We start from the raw sequence: 19,682 nt of genomic DNA, 5'->3' as shown, positions 1-19,682 counted from the left end.
CGCCCCTGTGTAAGCCATTTAGATAGACCAGGATTCCATGACTGCTCCCAAAAGGCCAGACCCTCCCTCCGCCTCCAAATAGGTCTGGGGTGGGGAGGTCGTGAGGCTCCCTCAGTTCCAAGTCAGCATCCCAGGTCCTGAGCAAAAGGAAACAAAATAAAACAAAGCAAAGGAGTTACCTGCCCCCTGCAGAGGGGGACAAAGCCTCCTTCCTGCCTCCCTATACCCTCACAAGGGGGCCTGGAATCCGCCCCCAAGTTTCTGTAGGAAAAAGCAGAGATCATTTATGCCCTCTGAGTTCCCTTAGGGCCAAATGACACACGGCTTCAAACGCAGACAGAACCTGTTGAAAGCAGTTAAAAACTATTCTTTTTATGCCGATTCATGCCCTTGTGGTCGGGCCTTTGAAGGTTGCAAAGGTTTCGGCTTTATGTGTTGGCACACTTCTTGGCAGAAAAGTGCTCAGGGAGTCTCCGGAAGGAAGAGTGAAGCAGGTGGTGGGGATCGGAGAACCCAAGGTTCTCAGGCAGGCACTTGGCTTGGGCGGGAGGGCTCGCTCTGCCTGCCTCCAGGCGCGATGAGCGCGTGATGGGACACAGCCACGGTGACACCACCCGGGACAAGAAAGGGTGACCACGAAGGCCTCACTGACGTTGGTGGAGCACGAGCAGCGTGCCAGCTACAGGGGCAAGTTCATAGTCACGCCCGCTGTGTCATTCGATCCTCACAAAACCCCCATGAGTGAGGTGCCTCAGTTATCCCGATTTCACAGGTCAGGCAGTGGAAGTCAAGAGGCGCTAAGTAGATTTTCCACTGCCAAGTAGAAAACCTGGGGTCCCTACCCTTGGCTCCAGCTCGTACTCCTTGTACAGTTATTCCGGGGGCAGGGGGGCTGGGCTCCACTGCACTGATAGACTGTGTGACCTTGATTAGGTGGCTTCACGGTATCATCTGTGAGATGGAGGTAATGGTGTTTACCTGCTGTGGGTGTGCTCGGGACGACAGGAGGTGGTCCACCTAAATGCTCGAAGTGACGGCCAGTTGCCGCACAGCAGATGTGCTCACTGCCTTTTTAGGGGATCTGTGCCGAGTTCGGCCCCAGCAGGTGCTGGCCCACAGCTTACCCTTCCTGTCGATTTCGGGCCCTCCGGGCTGGCTTCTGAGGCAGCTCCCAAGGTCAGAGTCTCCTTTCCATGGGACAAGAGTGAATAGTACATCGCTCCGGGGGACATTCTGGGTGCACCCCGTAACTTGTTCTTCCTTCTCCTCAGGCTGAACTTCGGGACACCCAGTTAGAGCTGGAACGGAAACTCAAGTTGAATGAAAACGCCATCGCCAGGCTCCAAGCCAACCACAAATCCGTTTTGGTAAGGCTGGCCCATCTGGGGTTGTGGGACATGGGGTCACAGGCCCAGCCTCCCTGTCCATGGGCGCCTTGGCGTTTCTCGGCGGATGGGGATTATAGGTATGGATACGATTGGCTACGCCACGGGATAGCCTCACCTCGCTGCCAGCTTTTGCTATGAAATTAGTTTAAGGTTCAAGACTGGCAAGTGATTGACTTTTTAATAAGACAGAGTAGAGCAAGTCTAATCCTATAATAACAACATTCCTGTTTTTACATTTGCATATGCTTTTCTGACCAGGAGAAAGGGGTGTGCGTAGGAGCAGAGGGGGTAGAACTCCAGGAATCAGGCAGAGTCTGGCTTTCTTCCATCATGGAAGAGTGTTTTGCATGTGAATGTCACCAGTCCTGTGTCCTGGCAGCCAGAAAAAAAAAGAGTGGAGAACCGCTTGATTAGTGGATGGAGACTTGATAAGGCCAATGGTGTGCCCGGCGACTTAGTTTTAGTCTGTCTCGTATATGGCCATTTTCCATATACAGTGTAAGTAGAGCCAAACAGTTCCACAAATATTTCTCAGTAGTGGAAAGCCAATAACCATCACTCAGAAGAGAATCCCAAACACCTAAGCTATGGTAGTGAGTCAGCAGCAGCATCTTTGCATACCTTGAATGATTCAATCCATCTTTCCTTCCTTCCTTCCTTCCTTCCTTCCTTCCTTCCTTCCTTCCTTCCTTCCTTCCTTCCATCTTTCCATCCATCCATCCATCCATCCATCCATCCATCCATCTTTCCATCCATGCATCCATCCATCCATCCATCCATGCATCCATCCATCCATCCATCCATCTTTCCATCCATCCATCCATCCATCCATCCATCCATCCATGCATCCATGCATCCATCCATCCATCCATGCATCCATCCATCCATCTTTCCATCCATGCATCCATCCATCCATCCATGCATCCATCCATCCATCCATCCATCCATCCATCTTTCCATCCATGCATCCATGCATCCATCCATCCATCCATCCATCCATCCATCTTTCCATCCATCCATGCATCCATCCATCCATCATCTTTCCATCCATCCATGCATCCATCCATCCATCCATCCATCCATCCATCCATCCATCCATCCATCCATCCATGCATCCATCCATCCATCTTTCCATCCATGCATCCATCCATCCATCCATCCATCCATCCATCTTTCCATCCATCCATCCATCCATGCATCCATCCATCCATCCATCCATCCATCCATCCATCTTTCCATCCATCCATCCATCCATCCATCCATCCATCCATCCTTCCATCCATCCATGCATCCATGCATCCATCATCCATGCATCCATCCATCCATCCATCCATCCATCCATCCATCCATCTTTCCATCCATCCATCCATCCATCCATCCATCCATCCATGCATCCATCCATGCATCCATGCATCCATGCATCCATGCATCCATCCATCCATCCATCCATCCATCCATTTCAACTTAATTTTCTCCTTCTCAATGTTTACAAATAACTAGCTGTGAACGATCAATACCTCTTTCTCATCCACATCAACTTATGAAAAGAATAAAGATAGTTGTTCCCTTAAAGTCTTATACACCTTCAGAATTGTTAATTTCCAGGCTCAGGATAATCTAGAGAACCACATGGAGCATCTTGCCTTTTCTCTAGCCCTTTATTTTTCAGACAGTTTGATCCCTACTCAGCTCTTCTCATAATTATGTGGTAACTTGGGGAGGTAGTTATCACAATGGCCACCAAGCACAAGGGACATGAACACACAGACAGATGACAAGACTTGCCTGGTGCCCCCAGATGGATGGAACAGGAGGACCTGGCATTATTTCTCCCTGGACCTAAGAAACTCGGGACATGTATAGGGTTGTGCACCGTTCTCAACCTCTTTAAACCATTAACTTTGGTATTTTGGTAGGCTTGTGGCCCCTCCTCTCTTTAGTTTTTATTTGTCATCATTTGGGCAGTAAGTGATATGCTTTGCACATTCCGTTTACATGCAAGGAAGAAGTATTTCTCCATGAAACAGTTTAGGAATGAGAGGTCACATAGGACAGCAGCAGAGTCAGTCTGCCAACATCAATTGAGGCCTCTCCTCCACCGCCCTTTCTCAGGAAGGCCTTGGTGGAGGAGAGGGGATTGGGACCCTGAAGTCTGTCTTTAGACTTCTATGAGAAACTTGTCATGGTTCTACTACTACTTCTCCTTCTCCTTCCCCTCCTCCTCCTCCTCCTTCTTCTTCTTCCTCCTTCGTCTTCTCCTTCTCCTTCTCCTCCTTCTTTTCCTTCTTTGTCTTCTTTCTTCTTCTTCTTCTTCTTCTTCTTCTTCTTCTTCTTCTTCTTCTTCTTTTCTCCTCTCCCTCCTCCTCCTCCTCCTCCTCCTCCTCCTCCTCCTTCTCCTCCTCCTCCCCTGTCTTCTTCCTATTATTATTAGAGAGAGAAAAAGAAAGAGTTTGGATGGGGGAGAGGGGCAGAGAGAGAGAGAGAGAGAGAGAGAGAGAGAGAATGATAGAATCCCAAGTAGGCTCCATGCTCAGTGTGAAGTCTGATGTGAGACTTGATCCCATGACCCCAGGATCATAACCCGAGCCGAAATCAAGAGTCAGATGCTTAACCAACTGAACCAGCCAGGCACCCCCGATCAGGGAATTTTGAAGAACAAGATTTATTACTCGGAGGTCATGGAGGACACAGACTGCTGCCTGAAGGTCACATGGTGACACCATGAGGTGGCCGGCAGAGAGAGAGGAGGGGAGAAACTGCAGACCTGGGGTCTGCCTTTATTGGGGTCAAGGGTGGTGTCTAGGGTGTCATGGGCGGTTCACTCCTTACTGGCTTATTTAAAGCATGAGAACAGGAATTTGGGCTCGGGAAGAAGTGAGGTCACTCAAGGGGCAGTTATTTCGGTTCTGCCAGGGATTTCTGAAAGGGGGAGCTTCCTGAGTGAGGGTGGCCCGATTCCTTATCTGGTTGTTTTGCTTGAAGCCGTGCCACACAGCTGGCAATGTTTATTCCAGGCGGATGTCTTTTGAAATGGATGCTTCAGGGGCGCCCTGGTGGTTCAGTCGGTTAAGCTGCCAACTCTTGATTTCGGCTCAGGTCGTGATCTCACGGCTCATGAGTTTGAGCCCTTCATTGGGCTCTGTGCTGTCACTGTGGAGCCTGCTTGAGATTCTCTGTCTCCCTCTCTCTCTGTCCCTCCCCTGCTCACTCTCTCTCCCTTAAAAATAAATAAATGAACATATAAAAATAAATGGACGCTTCAGGGATGACAGACTTAATGTCAGGCATGTACGTGACAGCTCCTGTTCTCCACGGGCTCTTTCCGGTCTGTGCTTGAGTTTGGAGAAGACCTTCCCATCTGCCTTCTTACTTAGTCCCGATTACCAGCTCATTTGTTTCCAGTTCCATTCAGCTGCTCCAACGTGGAGGAAGCCAGTAGATGATGGGGCAGTTGGCATAAAAATGACAATGTACAGAGAGGCTCTACCCAGCTCCCCACCCCTAGTTAATTTAAGATGGCCCTTGCTTCCTTTCCCCTCCTCCTTCCTCCTTTCACCATCAGATCAAAGATTCAGCCGCCACTAGGCATTCCTGTGGGCTGCGTACCTGAGTCTTGGCCAAGCAGGGTCTCTGTCCAAGCAGAGGTCCTGTTACCTGGTGTCATCATTTCTCCCCATCTCCCTCCAAACCTAAGGCTTCCACATGCCCTGGGCCAAGGGCGTCATCCTTTTGGAGTCCTTTCCTTACCAGTCCCCCCCTTATTCTCCTCCTCCCCTCCCCCCATCTTCCCTGCCAGGGGACTGAGTGCTGAGGCACCGTTTTGGCTCCCCGTGGATGCCCAGGGAGCATCCTTACTCTCGCTCTCAGGAGGAGAAACAGAAAAGAGCACCTGGAGGGGTTGCTCAGATTGCTCTCAGATGGGATCGGCGTGGGTGGGGACAATGGGGGAGACTGAGGCAGGCAGAGAACGAGCTCTGGGCTGTGGAGTGAGGTCAAGGGAATAGGAGCAAAGGAAGGTGTGTCCGAAGACCGCTAGATGAAGTTTAGTAAGGTGATCATGTTTGTGCAATGAGATGAAATGGGACAGCATCAGAGGGGGCTGTCAGCACCGGTGCCGAGGAACGATTTACACTTGGATTGAGGTTAGAAACACGATATTGACTGAAGGCATTTTGTAAAGGCTGTTCCTCCTCCGGAAGGATAGAGGGCACGTGCAGACACGCACAAATACCGTCGTGCAAACCCTTCCTGTTCATCACAGGGGCGTTGGTCTGTATTTTACTCGGGCGTCACATTCCATTCTACACACATATGCTCATCCTGCTGTGCTCAGGTGCCTAACCCCCTAAACATTTTGTGCTTGGAGGAGACACCACAAGCTTAGATGGATGTTCTCTTGGTTCTGACGGGCTCAGCGGGCGGTTTAACCCGACGTAATGAAATCCTGAGAAAGCAAATTCACGCTACTGACTTGTACAAAGCAGCCAACCTAGTAGTTTACCACCAGAACAGAAATGTAATTCTCAAGTATGCTGAATGCGTGCATTGCCCTGGTAGGAAAATCAGTTTCAGAAACTTGAACAGTAGCCCCAGGCTGTCAGAGCTGGGGGCTTGGGGGGGGTGGGGCGGGGGCGGGTCTCAGAGATCATCAAATGTAAGAGAGATGACGGTGCGTAAGTACCTGCACCCTGAAAAGTAAATCCTTTTTTTTTTCCAGGAACCTAGGATTCGTATGAGAATAAAAGGCTGCCTTTTTAATTTTTTAAATTTTTTATTAACAAAATTATTTTAATGTTTATTTACGTTTGAGAGGGAGAGAGACAGAATGCGAGCGGGGAAGGGGCAGAGAGAGAGGGAGACACAGAATCTGAAGCAGGCTTCAGGCTCCCAGCTGTCAGCACAGAGCCCGACATGGGGCTTGAACCCACGAACCGCGAAATCACGACTTGACCTGAAGTCAGATACTTAACCGACTGAGCCACCCAGGGGCCCCTAAAAAAATTCTTTTTTAAATGTTTATTCATTTTTGAGATAGAGAAAGAGACAGAGCACGAGCAGGGAAGGGGCAGAGAGAGAGGGAGACACAGAATCTGAAGCAGGCTCTGGGCTCTGAGCTGTTAGCACAGTGCCCAACGAAGGGCTCGAACCCACAAACCGTGAGATCACGACCTGAGCCAAAGTCAGACGCTTAACCGACTGAGCCACCCCGGCGCCCCAAAGGCCGCCTTTTGTTATAGAAAATTGCTCCCCAGGTTGCGGGTTGCTCTGCTCTACGGGTCTGTGTGTGGAGCTTCGATAAAGTCGAAGCCTTGCTAACATCTTCTTCACCGCCCCCTCCCTCACCAGGTGTCAGTGTCGGAGGTGAAGGCGGTGGCCGAGGAGCAGTTTGGGGAGCTGCTTGCTGCTGTGAGGAAGGCCCAGACCGACGTGATGCTCTTCTTGGAGGAGAAGGAGCAAGCAGCACTGAGCCAGGCCAGCGGCATCCGGACGCATCTGGAGCACAGGAGCGCACAGATGGAGCGCAGGAGGCAGGGGCTGGAGAGCATTGCCTCCATCAGTAACACCGCCCTCTTCCTGGAGGTGCGGGCGGGGGCGGGGCCCGAGGCACCCATCCCTGGTGCTCTGCTCGCTGTGCTGGGTCTGTGCCAGATGTGGGGAATGCGGGACTGGAACTGCTCGTTTTAAAACTTACTTCTTTATTTTGAGAGGGAGAGAGGAGAGAGAGCAGGAGGCGCAGAGAGGGGGAGAGAGAGAATCCCAAGCAGGTTCCGTGCTGGAGGCGCGGAGCCTGACGCGGGGCTGGAGCTCCCGAAGCGCGAGATCGTGACCTGAGCCTAAAGCAAGGGTCTGGTGCTCGACCGACCGAGACACCCGGGAGCCCCTAGAACTGCTCTTCGATGAATGGGGTGCACGGGGCGCTGTGGGACCGGAGAGAAGTAGGCGTTAGCAGAGAACAGGAATACAGGAGCGGAAAGGAAGACTCCCCAGAGTGGGAGACTGGAACTGGGTCATGGAAGAGAAGTCATGTCCAAAGAGACAGAACAGCCTGTGCTCAGGCAGGAGGTTTGAGAAAGCACCACCGGGGCGCCTGGGTGGCTCAGTCGGTTGAGCGACCGACTTGGGCTCAGGTCACGATCTCACGGTTCGTGGGTTCAGGCCCCGCGTCGGGCTCTGTGCCGACAGCTCGGAGCCTGAAGCCTGCCTCTGATTCTGTGTCTCCCTCGCTCTCTACCCCTCCCCCGCTCATGCTCTGTCTCTCTCTCTCTCTGTCTCAGAAATAAATAAACATTAAAAAAAAAATGAAAAAAATAAAAAAGAAAGCACCACTGATGTGGGGAATTAGGTGCTTTCACAAGGAGGGGGCGTGGGCTGCTGGGCACATAGTGATGGAAACAAGGCTCACGGGGCCCGGCAGGCATCTGACTGCGAGAGAACTTTGTTCTTCTACGTGAAGTCACCAACACCACCCGTGGAGAATTTCAGATGAGAGAGGAATGAGCTGGTATCAGTATGCCCGGCAGGGGTGAGGCTGGGGAACCTCTTGCCTTTCAGAGAGGGGCTGCATGTGCTGGTTGATTGAGGAAAGCCGGGCAGGCAGAGGAGACGAGACTTTCATCACGGGCCACGCAGTATTCGCTAAGCCACATGCCATTAGGGCCAGACCTGAGGACATGTCATCTTGCAGGGACTGGGTGTAAATTCCATCCTCTCAGATCTGTCACTAGATAGCCGGGCAGTGTATAACCAAGTCAGTTAACTTTTCTGGGTCTCAAATTCCTCATTGACCAGATAATCAGCTCAGAGTCAATAACTTTTGAGGCTCCTTCTAGTCTAATATCTCTAAAAATAACTGAAAACAAATTTGTTTTGATTTATTTTTCTTCGGTAAACGCTATGGCCAATGTGGGGCTCGAACTCACCACCCCGAGATCAAGAGTCAAATGGTCTACCCACAGAGCCAGCCAGGGGCCCCCAAATAATTTTTCTTTAAAATTTTTTAATGTTTATTTATTTTTGAGAGAGAGAGAGAGCATAAGAAGGGGAGGGACAGAGAGAGAGACAGAATCCGAAGCAGGTTCCAGGCTCTGAGCTGTCAGCACAGAGCCGGATGCGGGGCTCGAACTCACGGACCGCGAGATCATAACCTGAGCCGAAGTCGGATGCTCAACTGACTGAGCCACCCAGGTGCCCCACTGATTGCACTTTTGAAAGAAATTCCCCTCTAGTTACGACAAATATATAAATGTTTGTTGTGGAAAAAAAAAAACTCTTGGAAAATATGAAAGGAAACAATCACCCAGGCTCCCACCACCCAAAGACAACCATAGTTAAACCTTTAATGAGAAAGAAAAGCAGGGAGAGAAAGACAAAAATACTAACAGAATGTCTTTGTCAGTTCCTTTGCTTTCCAATATCAAAACAAAGAAAATAGGCATGAATGTTTGGCTTCTCACGTCACGAGTTTCCCCAGAGAGGACATAATTTTTCTTTTTTCTTTCCTCCTTGTAGGACTTTAACTTAAAAACTTTAAGATGCATGAAATATATTTGCGTGTAAGTTACTTATGTAGAAAGGCAACTTCTTCTTCTCCAAATTGCGACCCGTTTGAAACGACAGCATGTGTTGAATAACCCATTTTTGCCCCCACTGATTTAAAATAGCACGTTTCTCATGTATGGTGCTAAACTCCACATACAGTGTTAAAATGTGTAACTTGTAAAAAAAAAATTGTTTTTAAGTTATTTATTTTGAGAGAGAGAGAGAGCACAAGCAGGGGAGGGGCAGAGAGAGGGAGACACAGAATCCCAAGCAGGCTGCAGGCTGTCAGCACAGAGCCCGATGCGGGGCTCAAACTCATGAACTGTGAGATCACGACCTGAGCTGAAGTCAGATGCTTAACTGACTGAGCCCCCCAGGCGCCCCTATTCTTTTTTTTTAAAGGTTTTATTAAAACAAAAAAAATTTTTTAACGTTTATTTATTTTTGAGACAGAGAGAGACAGAACATGAATGGAGGGAGGGTCAGAGAGAGAGGGAGACACAGAATGTGAAGCAGGCTCCAGGCTCTGAGCTGTCAGCACAGAGCCCGACGCGGGGCTCGAACTCACAGACCGCGAGATCACGACCTGAGCCGAAGTCGGACACTTAATCGACTGAGCCACCCAGGCGCCCCTGAAAGTTTTATTTTTAAGTAACCTCCACACCCCGCATAGGGCTCTAAACCTACAACCCCGAGACCAAGAGTCTCATGCTCCACCAAGAGAGCCAGCCAGGCGCCCCGGTGTCTCTTGATTTTTAAAAGCCCACTTCCCCGGTTTAAAAAAGAAACACCTTCTGTGTTGTTAGGTCCTGAGCTAGATATGTTACATAGACTTGCTCTCTGAAGGGCACCTTACCATCAACCCATTTTAAAGATGCAGCCAGTGGTGTAATGAGAGCAGTTTAAGAAATGCAGAGATCAAGGCACGTTCTGCTATGTTTTCTTCACCTGCAGGAGTACTGCAAGTTTAAGAACACTGAGGACGGTGCCTTCCCGAGTGTTTACATAGGACTCAAGGATAAGCTCTCGGGCATCCGCAAGGTCATCACAGACTCCACTGTTCACTTAATCCAGTTGCTACAGAACTACAAGGTCCAGCTCCAGGATTTCTGCAAGGAAGGTGAGAAGCTGTCCGGGCCGTGGGCTGTGGTATGAGTGTTTCTCAGAGTGGTTGGTGGGGAAGGTGAGGGACAGCCAGGGGAGAGCGGGGGAAATCAGGGGGAATCTCTCATTTTCAAAGCCGTCCTTTGGCCGGGCCACGCCACTAATGGACGCTTACTTTGATGATTTTATTTTGCGATTGAGGCCCAGAGACGTCGAGTTAGTTACATCGTGTAGTTGGCTTGCGTTTTTGAGGTTGTGAATGCCTGTACTTTTAAGTGGAATCCAAGCCAGTCTGGGATCTTTCTCCAGCGTATTATGCTTCACCCATGAGAGAAATGTGGCCCATTGGGCAGAGCTCTCTCTGACATGACTGGAGTCCAGTCCTTCCCCCAGGGAGCCCGGGGAAGAGTGGCTGGGAAGTCCTGCTTCTTAGGTTCTCCTGACCACCTGGACAGGTGTGCATTCATAACCCTCTGATTTTTCTAGAGGAATATGATATCAGAACTCAAGTGTCTGCCGTGGTCCAGCGCAAGTACTGGACCTCAAAACCTGAGCCCAGCACCCGGCACCAGTTCCTCCAGTGTAAGTTGTGAACAGCTTCCTCTTCCCCTCTCATCGACGTCAGCGTAATGCTCTGGTGAAGCACGAACCCCATCTTTCTCTTTTGTTCTTCTAAAAATTTTTAAAGAATTTTTTAATGTTTATTTTTGAGAGAGAGAGAGAGAGAGAGCACACACACAAGGGGGGTAGGGGCAGAGAGCGAGGGAGACACAGCATCCGAAGCAGGCGCCAGGCTCTGAGCTGTCGGCACAGAGCCCGACGCGGGGCTCGAACCCATGAACCCATGAGGTCGTGACCTGAGCCGAAGTCAGACGCTTGGCCGACGGAGCCCCCCAGGCGCCCCAAGAGCACCATCTCTCATTAAGTTTCAGGTTCTCGCAACCCCAGGTGTATCCCTAAATGGGACATATAAACAATTTAATGAAAAAGTTATTTTTTTACTTTTCACGTTTGAGGCAATTTCAAATTTACAAAAACGTTGCAAAAATAGGACAAAGAATTCCTGTCGACCTTTCATCCAGCTTCTCTAAACGTTAACGCTTTGTATAATTACAGCGCGTTGACCGAAACCAGGAAGCGGACATTGGCACACTGCTATAAGCTCATCTACAGAATTTATTCAAGTGTTTCACCAAGTGCTCCAACCAGTGTCCTTTTTCTGGCCCATAGTCTGATCCAGGATCACAAATGTTTCCATGCCTCCTTAGTCTCTCCCAGTCTGGGTCCAGTCCCTTAGTTTTTCTTTGTCTTTCATGACCTTGGCACTTTTGAAGATCCTGGTTAGTTACCAAAGGACTCCCTTTTTAAAAAAAAAAAAAAAAGTTTATTTATTTATTTTTGAGAGAGAGATAGAGAACCAGAGCTAGTGCAAGCAGGGGAAGGGCAGAGAAAGAGAGGTAGAGAGAGAGAGAGAGAGAGAGCAAGAGAATCCCAAGCAGGGTGCAAGCGGTCAGCGCAGAGCCCGACATGGGGCTCCATGCCCAGAAACCATGAGATCATGATCTGAGTGGAAATCAGGAGTCGGGTGCTTAACCGACTGAACCACCCAGGCGTCCCTGGAATTTAAATAGACTTGAATATGCTAATTCACTTGGAAAATATAAGAGCCCAAGATAGAGTCCCATGTGACATGTGGTGTTTATAGACTGGAAGGAAGACAGGCACGAAACGAACACACAAATAAATGGATTATACACATTTTGTTGAGCACCATGAAGTTTAAACGGCCAGAGTGCTCCGAGAGAAAGTGATGGGGAGTCATCTGCCCCAGATTATGGTCACAGAGGGCCTCTTTGAGGACATGCACCGTTAGCTACCATTTGAAAGGATCGGTAGGAATGACCTAGGCTCAGGGTCGGTGATGATCATGTCACAGATGGAAATGGTCTGTGCTAAAGGGCTCAGTGTTGCGTGCTTCTGAGGTCAGGGTGGCTGGAGTGTGGCAGTCAAGGGGCAGAGGGCAGGAGATGCGGCTGGAGACACGGGCCAGGGCCAGTCATGCGTGGCTGTGCAGGCGGGGGTGAGGGGGTCACTGCTTTATTCTGTGGGCAGAGAGCCCCATCAAAGGTCTTTAAGCTGGGGTGACCTGATTTCCCTTAGCCTGTACCCTGAAACATACCCTGTGTCTCTGTTGTGGAGAAGGGCCGGAAGGGGGTCACGGCCGAGGGGCCAGCAAAGAGCCCGTTCTGGACTAGATCGGGGGTGAAGCAGCGGGCTGGACAGAAGTGGGATCTACAGGGCTTGATGCTGCCTGTGGGTGGGGGCAGGTGGAGAGGAGGGAGGAGCCAGATGGGGGGTGAGGATGGGGGCAGAGACATTTCAAAAATAACTTGAGCGTGACTTGAGCAACTGGGTGCCTGGAGGTGCCATTATTATCTTTATTCTCCGGGGTTGGCGAGAGGATGTGTTTGAGGGAATGTTTGAGCAATCACCAGGCTAAATATTGGTCAATTAAAAAAAAAAAAATGAAAAGGGGCACCTGGGTGGCTCAGTGGGTTAAGCATCTGACGCTTGATTTTGGCCCAGGTCATGATCTCACGGTTCGTGGGCTCGAACCCCATGTCAGGCTCTGTGCTGACAGCACAGGGCCTGGTTGGGCTTCTGTCTCCCTCACTCTCTGCCCCTCCCCTGCTCGCTCTCTCTCTCTCTCTCTCAAAATAAATAAATGCACATCTAAAAATAAATAAATAAATAAATACATAACGAAAGAATCGCGTGTGGGTGGGTGAGTGCGTATTTCCACCAGCCCTGGCCCACACCGAGAAGAAGAGTGTCTGGCCTTCGATACATATTTGTTGGATGAATGAATGAATGAATGAATGGGCGAGAGAGTGAATGAATCCGTGGATTTTGTGTCTTGATTCAGCTCAGCAAATAATACAACAAATGCCCGGCGATTTGAACTTCAGAAAGGAAGGAAGTGGAGTGATTTGAGTTCTTTCTGTTTTGGTTTTCACCCACCTCTTTCCCGGGGGTGGGGGGTGGTGGGGGGCTGGACAGTCGCCCCAGTAAACAGAGAGGCAGAGAGAGGTGTTTTCTCATGCTTGGGAGGCTGGCTGGGTTTGAAGTGTTCCGTCCGAATCCGCCGTCAGTTCCTGCCCTTCTGTACCTCCTCAGATGCATGTGACATCTCGTTTGACCCGGACACGGCACACAGGTACCTCCGGCTGCAGGAGGACAATCGCAAGGTCACCAACACCACGCCCTGGGAGCATCCCTACCCGGACCTCCCCAGCAGGTTTGTGCACTGGCGGCAGGTGCTGTCGCAGCAGAGCCTGTACCTGCACAGGTACTATTTTGAGGTAGAGACCTCCGGGGCGGGCACCTATGTTGGCCTCACCTGCAGAGGCATCGACCGGAAGGGGGATGAGCGCAACGGTTGCATTTCTGGGAATGACTTTTCCTGGAGCCTCCACTGGAATGGGAAGGAGTTCACAGCCTGGCACAGTGACACGGAGACCCCGCTCAAAGCCAGACCTTTCCGGAGGCTGGGGATCTACGTCGACTTTCCGGGAGGGATCCTGTCCTTCTACGGCGTGGAGTCTGACGCCATGACTCTGGTTCACAAGTTTGAGTGCAAGTTTTCGGAGCCGGTCTACCCTGCCTTCTGGCTTTCCAAGAAGGAAAACTCCATCCGGATCATGGATCTGGGAGAGGAGCCCGAGAAGCCAATGCCAGCTTCAGTGCAGGCTGCTCCCTAGACTCCAGCCTCCGTCCCTCAGACTCTTACTGACCACAAAAGACGGGACAGCAGCTTGCGTCTTAAGGGTGGCCCCGGGGATGGAAATCTCCACCAGAGGAGAAAGGTCTCTGGCTTCTCCCTCCTGCTCCCTGCTGTGCTGTTCTCTCTGTTTGCAGTAATCCCTAAGCACCTGCCTCCTCTTTCTCACCTTCTAGTGATAGTCTCCTGTCTGCTCAGGTGCCTAGATTCAGTAGCCGGGAACCTTCAGAGTGATCCCAAAAGATTGCAGAGTAATCAGAATAGATCGCAAGCTCTGTGTTGCACGTCTGGGTGCCGTGAGGCCATTATGAACTCACTTAACCTTCACAGCAGCTCATATCCTCCTCTTTTGCAGATGGGGAAACTGTGGTTCGGGCGGGGGTGGGGGGGTGCTGGTCAGTTAACTTGCTCAAAGTCATTGTGATCACATGGTGAGCAAGTGGCAGAGCCGGGACTCGAACCTGGGCAGGTCGGTGCTGAGATTTTAACCAGTCCCCCACGCTGCCCTCCTCATTAGATCATGGGTATCGTGGGTAAGGGAATAAGCCACATGATGAACTCCAGGCGTGGACACCGAGTGTCTCGAACCTTCAGTGTCTTAGCATCCACTCCGTCTGGCTGGGCCACTCAGCTGCGTAGTGGCAGTGACCTCACTACCTCACACAGCAGCTCATCGTAGTTTTGGATAGTGAAGATTAGAAGAAATGTCTTTAAAAATTTTTTTTAAATGTTTATTTATTTTTGAGAGAGAGAGATAGAGTGCGAGTGGGGGAGGGGCAGAGAGAGAGAGGGAGACACAGAATCCGAAGCAGCTCCAGGCTCCGAGCCATCAGCACAGAGCCCGATGCGGGGCAGGGCTTGAACTCATGAACTTCGAGATCATAACCTGAGCCCAAGTCAGACGCTTAACCGACTGAGCCACCCAGGTGCTCCCAGAAGAAATGTTTTAATAGAGTCCAAGTCCTAGTCCCTGTGACCTCCGAGGAGGGGTCTCCCCTTGACTATGTGGACTTGTCTGATTTCTCATTCAGAGGACAGACCTTCAACTGTATGAAGGCAGTTCTCACGCACGTCCCCCAAGGAAGTTTGTTTTCACCCTACGTTTCCCACTTTCCCTTCATAACTTCTGGGTCTTTTCCTGTGACCTGTGTCAAGGCAAGTTATCGTCCTCTTTGACAGTCTGATGGTCCCTTGACTTGTTTCCAGAGACCCTGTCCTATGTTTGTATCCAAGGGTCTATACAGTGGAGGATTAGAATTTTCGATGAAATTTTGTAAAATTGGAATTTATTGAGTTCATTTTTTATTTGAATTTAAAATATTGTTGCATCATTGCTGCTTCCAGAGATACCTTTGATTCACGACTCTGCGTCCCATAGGCTGGCACTCCTTCCGAGCCTGGTGTCACCCATGGAATTGGTGAACTTTTCTTCTGAAGTCTTAATCTTGTGGATCCATATTGATTAGGGTAAGGCTAAAATACGGAATCTCTCAGCCCCTGGTCAATACCTTTTGGGGGTAGTTATTCAATAAGTTATGTTTTGGGAGAACTGTATACAGCTGTAGCCAACTTATAAAGCCCACTTTTAGTCCTTTGTCCACCAGACACCCGGAAGGACTTTCCCAATGGCAAAAATCAAGACATGTCCGCATTTCCTTGCTCACCTGCCTCACAATGCTCTCGAAAGAGAAAACGAGATCAGCCCGGCCAGTTTTTACCGAACCACTGAGGTTTGTTGGTATTGGCTGCTTTATTTTCTAAATGCTCACCGACTCCTTCATTAAACCACTTTAGGATTCTGCCGTGAGTTCACATCCAAGTGGATGAGTGTGTTGTTTCCAGAATCCACCTTATTTTTCTCCTTAGAAATTAAGACACTTTTACGTGTCCCCATCCTCTACACTTTTCTTAATGTCTTGAAGGTTACCGCCTGGCTTTTGGTCACATCGGTAAACTGGGTCAGGGTCATGAGATGTAATTTGTTTAAGTCAGAATGCTTGAGCTCTTATAAAGGAACCCTTTGTGACTCGAACTTTATTTCCCAGCCAGCTCTTTTTGTCCGTTCAGTTTCAGTGTCAACACCTCCCTTCTTGATATGAAAGATCAAAACAGGGGCATCTGAGTGGCTCCCGTCAGTTGAGCATCTGACTCTTGATTTTGGCTCAGGTCATGATCTCAGGGTTGTGAGATCAAGCCCTGCTTCTGGCTCCTCGCTGGGTGTAGAAACTGCTTAAGTATTCTCTCTTTCCTTCTCCTTCTGCCCTTCCTCTGCTCCCCACCCCCCCCCCCAAAAAAAAGATCAAAGCAAAACTGAGTGTTAGAAATACCTACTTTCTTTCTGTCATTGCCTCAACTGATGGGTATATCTTTTTTCTTACTCTTGGTCCCCAAACTGAAATTGCCTAAAACAAACAAATTAAAAAAAACAAAAACAAAAACAGGGCCTATTTTATATTCCGTCATTTCCCCAAAGCCGTGTGAGTGTGGGGCACTCTTCCGTGTTTACCTACATTTATTTCCTCTTCCATTGTGTAGACGCACTTGGAAACACAATCTGAACTCATCAGGAGCTCCTTTTGGTGCGTGATTGTTTTGTTCCATTACTAAACCATTTTTGTGAGCGTAGGGTCAGAATGCAATTTTAGCCTCTACGTAATTTATTCTTGTCTCAACTTTTTGAGGTTCAAGTGCCCGTGGCATTCTTTTCCAGGAATGTTATGGAATCTGAGTCAATTCCCACATCCTCCCAAGATCCATGATGAAATGATGATACAAATTTGGGCCCATTCGTGGAACCCTTCTTTCTTTAACATGTTCAGCATGTTTTTGGAATGACCATCCTCAAATCAAATTGATTCAACATATATGTTGAAATATATGTTATGTATTTATAACATGCAAGCTGCTGGGCTGGGCACTAAGATATAGCGACCCAGAAGATAACCAGCTGTACCTTTGGATCACAGAAGTTGATTTAACATTGAAGTGAACGGGCACCTGGTTAAGCCTCCAACTCTTGGTTTCAGCTCAGGTCATGATCTCACGGTTTTGTGAGTTTGAGCCCCACGTCAGGCTCTGCACTGACAGCTCTGTCTCCCTTTCTGTCTCCCTCTCTGTCTGCCCCCTCCCTACTCGCCCTGTCTCTGTCTCTCACAAAATAAAGAAATAAACTTAAAAAAAATTGAAGTGAAAAGTGAATCTGAAGAGCTGAACAGTAATCCACGATTCAAGACAATAAGAGACGAGGCAGTATTTCCTCCCTCATTTCCTTGCCTGATGTACTGCTTCTAATGTGATGTTTTCTCAGGCCATCTTGAGTTTTGAATTGTGTTGTTGACTGACCATCTATCGGATTGCTCCCCGTCTCTACAACCAACTGTCCCCATTTCGGGGGTCACCACTCCAGCCCCATTAGCCAAAGACAGAAGTGGAAGAAATAGTAGCCTGCACATTTCCTGCTTCTCCTAGGTCCATCCAATTTGAGCAGGACTCCCCTCCCTCCACACCCACGATGCGTCACGGTGGTGGTGGGGCAGGAGGGTCACCATATCGTGTTAGCTGATATCCACATGCAGGGGACACCGTGTATGGCTCAGGTAGAATGACCGGCCGGCCAGTCTGTGCTGGGACATGCTTAGTCTTTATTTCTGGTTTGTCTGTGGTCTTGCTGAGAAAATCCACGGTCTCCCTGAAGGGAGGCCACCAGGTTCTGGAAAAGAAGAGGGCAGACAGGTAATCCAACAAGGACTCAGGGTCAGCATAGCAGTGATCGGGCATTTGAGGTTAAAAATCTTTCCCCCTAAGTTAATTAATGTTGTGACTCTGTTTCCTTGGGGAAAAAAGTGTTTATAAAAAAATAATTTTCAAAAGACCCTACTAAAGCTGCTACAGTCAGACTGTAGTGAACCCCTTAACCTATCTCAGGTGCTTTGAGTTATAGCAACTCCGTGTTCTCGTCCTCTTTAAATTATAATGCGCTTTCCAGAAGTTTCCATAAAAACCCTTGTCATCCTTTCTCCCATTCCAGCCATACCTTCAAGGCCCTCCTCTCTGTGTTTTGCCCCATCTTTCATTCAGTCAGTTTCAAGCTTGATTTTGAAGTTAAATTTTATTTTTCCCACAGCATGCTCTAGTATTTAGGCAGTGATATTTAAAAAAAAATTTTTTTTTAATGTTTATTATTTTTGAGAGAGAGACAGAGAGCAAGCAGGGAGGGGCAGAGAGAGAGGGAGACACAGAATCCGAAGCGGGCTCCAGGCTCTGGGCTGTCAGCACAGAGCCCGACATGGGGCTTGAACTCACGGACCGTGAGATCATGACCTGAGCCATTATCAAGAGCCAGACACCTAACTGACTGAGCCACCCAGACTCCCCTCAAGTACTATATTTGAATACCATTTCTTATTTAATCTTTGCAGCCCTGTGAGATAGATGATATTTCCCCTATTTTATGGAATGAAGAGGAAAACACGGGTGGCTCAGAGAGGCCATGTAACTTGGTCAAGGACACACAGTAATAACTTTGGAAAGAATTGAGGATTTGTTTTTACTTTTACCCTTTTAAAAAATTTATTTATTTATTATTATTTTTTAATGTTTATTCATTTCTGAGACAGTGAGAGACAGAGCATGAGCAGGGCAGGGGCAGAGAGAGAGGGGGACACAAAATCCAAAGTAGGCTCCAGGCTCTGAGCTGTCAGCACAGAGCCCCACGCGGGGCTCGAACTCACAGACCGCGAGATCAAGAGTCACGTGTTCCACTGACTGAGCCTGGCAGGAGACCCTGTGTTTACTTTTAAAACAAAGTTATGTTCACAGATTTTGAATTCTTTTTTTTAAAATTTTTTTATTTTACATTTATTTATTTTTGAGAGACAGACAGAACACAAGTGGGGGAGGGGCAGAGAGAGAAGGAGACACAGAATCCGAAGCAGACCCCAGGCTCTGAGCTGTCAGCACAGAGCCCGACGCGGGGCTCGAACTCACGAACGGTGAGATCATGACCTGAGCTGAAGTCCGACGCTTAACCGACTGAGCCACCCAGGCACCCCACAGATTTTGAATTCTTAAAGTATGGTTTCCCCACCAGCAGCATCGGTACCATCTGGGAACTTACTGGAAATGCAAATTCTCAGGCTCCCAGCCTGGATTTAGAATTCAGATACTCTGGGGGCCGGGCCTAGCAATCTGCTTTATTAAGACCTGTAGGGGATTCTGAAGCATATGTATGTTTGAGGACCACTGGTTTACATCCATCTCTTCTCCCTCACCTGCTCTGTTCTCCAAATACCAATAGCGAGTGCCTACTCATTTTAGTACAAGCAGGAAGACATTTTTGGCCGCCCCAGGCGAACCCTATCTCCTTAGGAATTCAGCTATTTCGGCTAAGTTTAGAACTTTCTGTGCTGTCTGGGTTCTCCCCCTTCGGGATAATAAAACATGTCTAGTCAATGTCCTTGTTTTCTACCTGCTTTTTTTTCAAAGTCAAAGGGCAAACAGGCAACGTGGAAATTCACTGACTTCTCAGGAACAAAGACTTTTCTCTTTTAACCTTGTAACATCACATGATGGGGGGGGGGGCGTTGGTGATAAAAGGTGGCAGCTTTCCCACTTTCTCTGATCATAACAATACTTGTATAGCTCTTCATACATCATAAAGTGCCCTTCAAGTAATACATTCATTTGACCCTGACACTCACCTGTGAGCTAGGTAGAAGTATGATCATTTAACAGAAGGGGAGCAGGTCATGTGAATTGCCCAGGGGCATGTAGCTGGCCGTAGCACAGCCTGGGGTGTGGGGTTTCATCCCACACCCTTCTGCTCGGTAGTGGTACCGAGTCCTTTCCTGGCTTCCACTGGCTGAGCTCCA

General features: G+C 49.0%; 1 protein-coding gene across 4 annotated transcripts in view; it reads left to right on the top strand.

Moving 5' to 3' along the window:
- The window catches only part of TRIM16 (tripartite motif containing 16), a 43,724-nt gene extending 24,457 nt beyond the window's left edge, over positions 1–19,267 (top strand). For all 4 annotated transcript variants that reach the window (XM_027047235.2, XM_027047236.2, XM_053212398.1 and 1 more), the window contains 5 exons: positions 1,272–1,367; positions 6,735–6,968; positions 9,882–10,047; positions 10,518–10,613; positions 13,209–19,267. In XM_027047235.2, coding sequence (XP_026903036.1) covers positions 1,272–1,367; positions 6,735–6,968; positions 9,882–10,047; positions 10,518–10,613; positions 13,209–13,792 — 1,176 coding nt within the window. In that variant the 3' untranslated portion in view covers positions 13,793–19,267. The remainder of the gene's footprint in view (positions 1–1,271; positions 1,368–6,734; positions 6,969–9,881; positions 10,048–10,517; positions 10,614–13,208) is intronic.
- Positions 19,268–19,682: the final 415 nt, after the last annotated feature.

Source organism: Acinonyx jubatus, chromosome E1, assembly GCF_027475565.1.
Source record: "Acinonyx jubatus isolate Ajub_Pintada_27869175 chromosome E1, VMU_Ajub_asm_v1.0, whole genome shotgun sequence".
Lineage (NCBI taxonomy): Eukaryota > Metazoa > Chordata > Mammalia > Carnivora > Felidae > Acinonyx > Acinonyx jubatus.
This window is presented reverse-complemented; position numbering and strand designations above follow the sequence as displayed.